This window comes from Lupinus angustifolius, unplaced genomic scaffold (assembly GCF_001865875.1).
Source record: "Lupinus angustifolius cultivar Tanjil unplaced genomic scaffold, LupAngTanjil_v1.0 Scaffold_116_14, whole genome shotgun sequence".
In the NCBI taxonomy this organism is placed as follows: domain Eukaryota; kingdom Viridiplantae; phylum Streptophyta; class Magnoliopsida; order Fabales; family Fabaceae; genus Lupinus; species Lupinus angustifolius.
Window position 1 is genome coordinate 38,511 of NW_017724973.1, and position 3,045 is coordinate 41,555.

The window sequence follows — 3,045 nt, forward strand, 5'->3', positions numbered from 1 at the left end:
GTTTCATGGGATATAAAAAACCATATCGCGAAACATCATCAATAAATGTAATAAAATAAGAATATCCTCCTCTAGCTTGAATTCTCAAGGGCCCGCAAACATCAGTATGAATTAGTCCCAACAATTCAGAGGCTCTTTCTCCATTTCCAATACATGGAGATTTGGTCATTTTGCCTTTGAGACAAGATTCACAAGTCATGTATGATTCATAATCATAATTGTGAAGGTAACCTTCCTTATGCAACTTGCTAATTCTTTTCTCACCAATATGATCGAATCTACAATGCCAAACATAAATTTTATTTACTTGATTATCTCTTTCTCTTTTAAGACTAGAAACATGCATAATCGAATTAAAACGCACTTGAGGTAAGACATAAATGCCATGTTGGATATACTCATTCTCATAAAAGATGTCATTATTATAAATTAAGCAAACACCTTTATTCAAAACAAAACGATAATCATGAGTATCCAACATTGAAATTGAAATAATGTTCGAAACAAAATTAGGAACATAGTAACAATTTTCCAAGACTAGTACATTGTCAGTCAGCATTATTAATGAGACTATTCTTATAGTCTTGGTTGCAACACTTGCTCCATTCCCCACTTGGAGATTTATTTCTCCCTTCTTCAACCATAGTTATTTGTAGTCCCTACAACAAATTGCAGATATTAAAACTACTACTAGTATCTAATACCCATATTGAAGAATCTATAACAGTTAAGGAAATCATGAAAACATTTTTCATTAATGACTTACCTTGTTTCTTTTCTTTCAAAGAATCAAGATATTTACGGCAATTCCTCTTCTAGTGTCCCTTCTCCTTACAGAAGAAACATTGCCTTTCTTTTCCCTAGGTTTAGTCACACCACCTTTGGGGGCAAAAGGATTCTTTCTGGAGTTATTATTCCATTTGCCCTTTTTCTTGTTGGACTTTCCAACTACCAAGACAGATCATTGGTTCTTTCCAGAGTCAATCTGATTCTGATAATCAATTAACATATGCAGCATCTCATGCAAGTCACGATCCATCTTATTCATGTTAAAATTAACAATGAATAGTGAGAATGAGTCTGGGAGTGACTGTAGAATCAAATCTTGGGATAACTCCTTCCCAAGTTTGCAGCCCAACTTCTCAAGTTGTTCCAAAAGACTAATCATCTTTAGAACATGAGGTCCTACATGAGCATTCACATTCAACATGGACCTAAATAGAGTCTTAGACAACTGATATCTAGTTGTCATACTCTGTGCACCACACATCTTCTTAAGATGTACAATGATTTCAGTTGGGTCCATGTCCTCATGCTGCCTCTGGAGTTCATAACTCATTGATGCTAAAATGAGACATTTTGTACTCATGAGGTCCTCTAAGTACTTCTTATAAACACCGATTGTATCAACATCATCATTATTGATTGGTTCAGTCATAGGAGGCTTATCGATCATATCAATAAGCTTTTTGTCCATGAGAACAATTCTCAGAGTTCGGTACCAATCATGAAAGTTGTCACCGACCAACTTTCCATCAGTGATCGAACGCAGTGACAAAGAATACATGTCGAGATATCACTACACAATTAAACAAATATGTGAGAACATATTAATGTAAAGAGATATATCACAAATAAAATACTCTCACTTACTACAATAGCAATTTAAGAAATAAATATTTCTTCTAGTGGAAATATAAAATAAATGTCTTTAAAATCGTGAACAAATATTTGGTTGTCAAGTCATTTCTAATGCACATTTTAAGACAAATGTATCAAATACAATTTTATTCAAAATAATAAATAACAAATAGCTATCTGTTAATCAGGTCATTTCTACGAGTATAAATGAATTAATCTTTACACTCCCTAGGTAGTCTAGGCGATTAGTCATAAAATTAATTTTATTGATTGGTATCACATACTTTGTTAATCTTCTTAATCACAAGTCCCCTGGTAGTCAGATCGTCTCTTGAAATTAAATAATTAACATGCTCTTAAATAATTAACATGCTCTTAAAAATGTATCTTTATTTTTATAGAGCTCAAACTCATTACCATGAGTTGATGGATTATCTCGTGATTAATCATTAATCCTACAAGGATTTAATTATACCCAATAATCATTCAACTAACATCATATGACATTAGGTGTCCCATATCAAAATATATTGAATAACATGTTAATTACTATGGTAATCTCAAGTCTAAGGAAAATATATATTTCTTCATAAGAATATCCTATTGACAATTCAAAGGTAATATATTAATCATTAGGAATTCTCCTTTGAGTCAGTTCAATAGTCATATCTCTATATGCACCATTTATATGTGTAGTTTAATATATGAGATCTATTAATTTTTATCTAATAAAGACCACTATACATATATTGATCTATTTGGATTAATGATATCCTAAGCTCAATAATCCTATGATCAAGAAGTATTTAGATTAAAATTATAAAAGATTTATTTCTCATTATTATAATTTCTATTATAATAATAAATCTCTAATTTTAATCAAAGACTTTTCATATGATAACGAGATAATAATAAATACAACTTTATTATTATAAATCAGGCAGATTAGTTTAGAAACCAAACCAAGTGCTGCTTATCTGATGTGTAAGTGACTTTCTTTTGTATGTTCCGTGGAGAATCTAGATGACTCTCCTCTTCTCTAGTTAGCAGAATGATACAAATTGCATACTGCATCACGTGATGTGACCATAATATTGCAACTGTAATGATCACCACAATTGAATCATAATGATGCAGTTGTATTGGGGCACAACGCAATCGTAACAAACCGCATTTGGGCTGGATCAAACCACAACTGCATTGGACCGCATCACACCGCATCGATTTCAAAAATATTTTTTTACTCACAAAATAATTCACACCACAACGACTATAATTCACTTCATAATGATTACAATGACCATAATTATATTAAAATAACGACAGCTACAATCACGACCAACCGCATATGCAATTTATAACTGAGTTAACAATTTGTTTATTATAGATAGATTATGGTAAAGA

At 31.6% G+C, this 3,045-nt stretch overlaps 1 protein-coding gene across 1 annotated transcript; it reads right to left on the minus strand.

The window, feature by feature from the left end:
* Nucleotides 1-961: 961 nt before the first annotated feature.
* Nucleotides 962-1,567, minus strand: LOC109339857. The gene has a single exon (XM_019577385.1). It carries the CDS (start codon nt 1,565-1,567, stop codon nt 962-964), a length of 606 nt encoding a protein of 201 aa, XP_019432930.1.
* Between the last annotated feature and the right edge of the window lie 1,478 nt (nt 1,568-3,045).

Coding starts and splice junctions, on each gene's coding strand:
- LOC109339857 (XM_019577385.1), bottom strand. CDS start 1,567: ATGTATTCTTTGTCACTGCGTTCGATCACTGATGGAAAGTTGGTCGGT.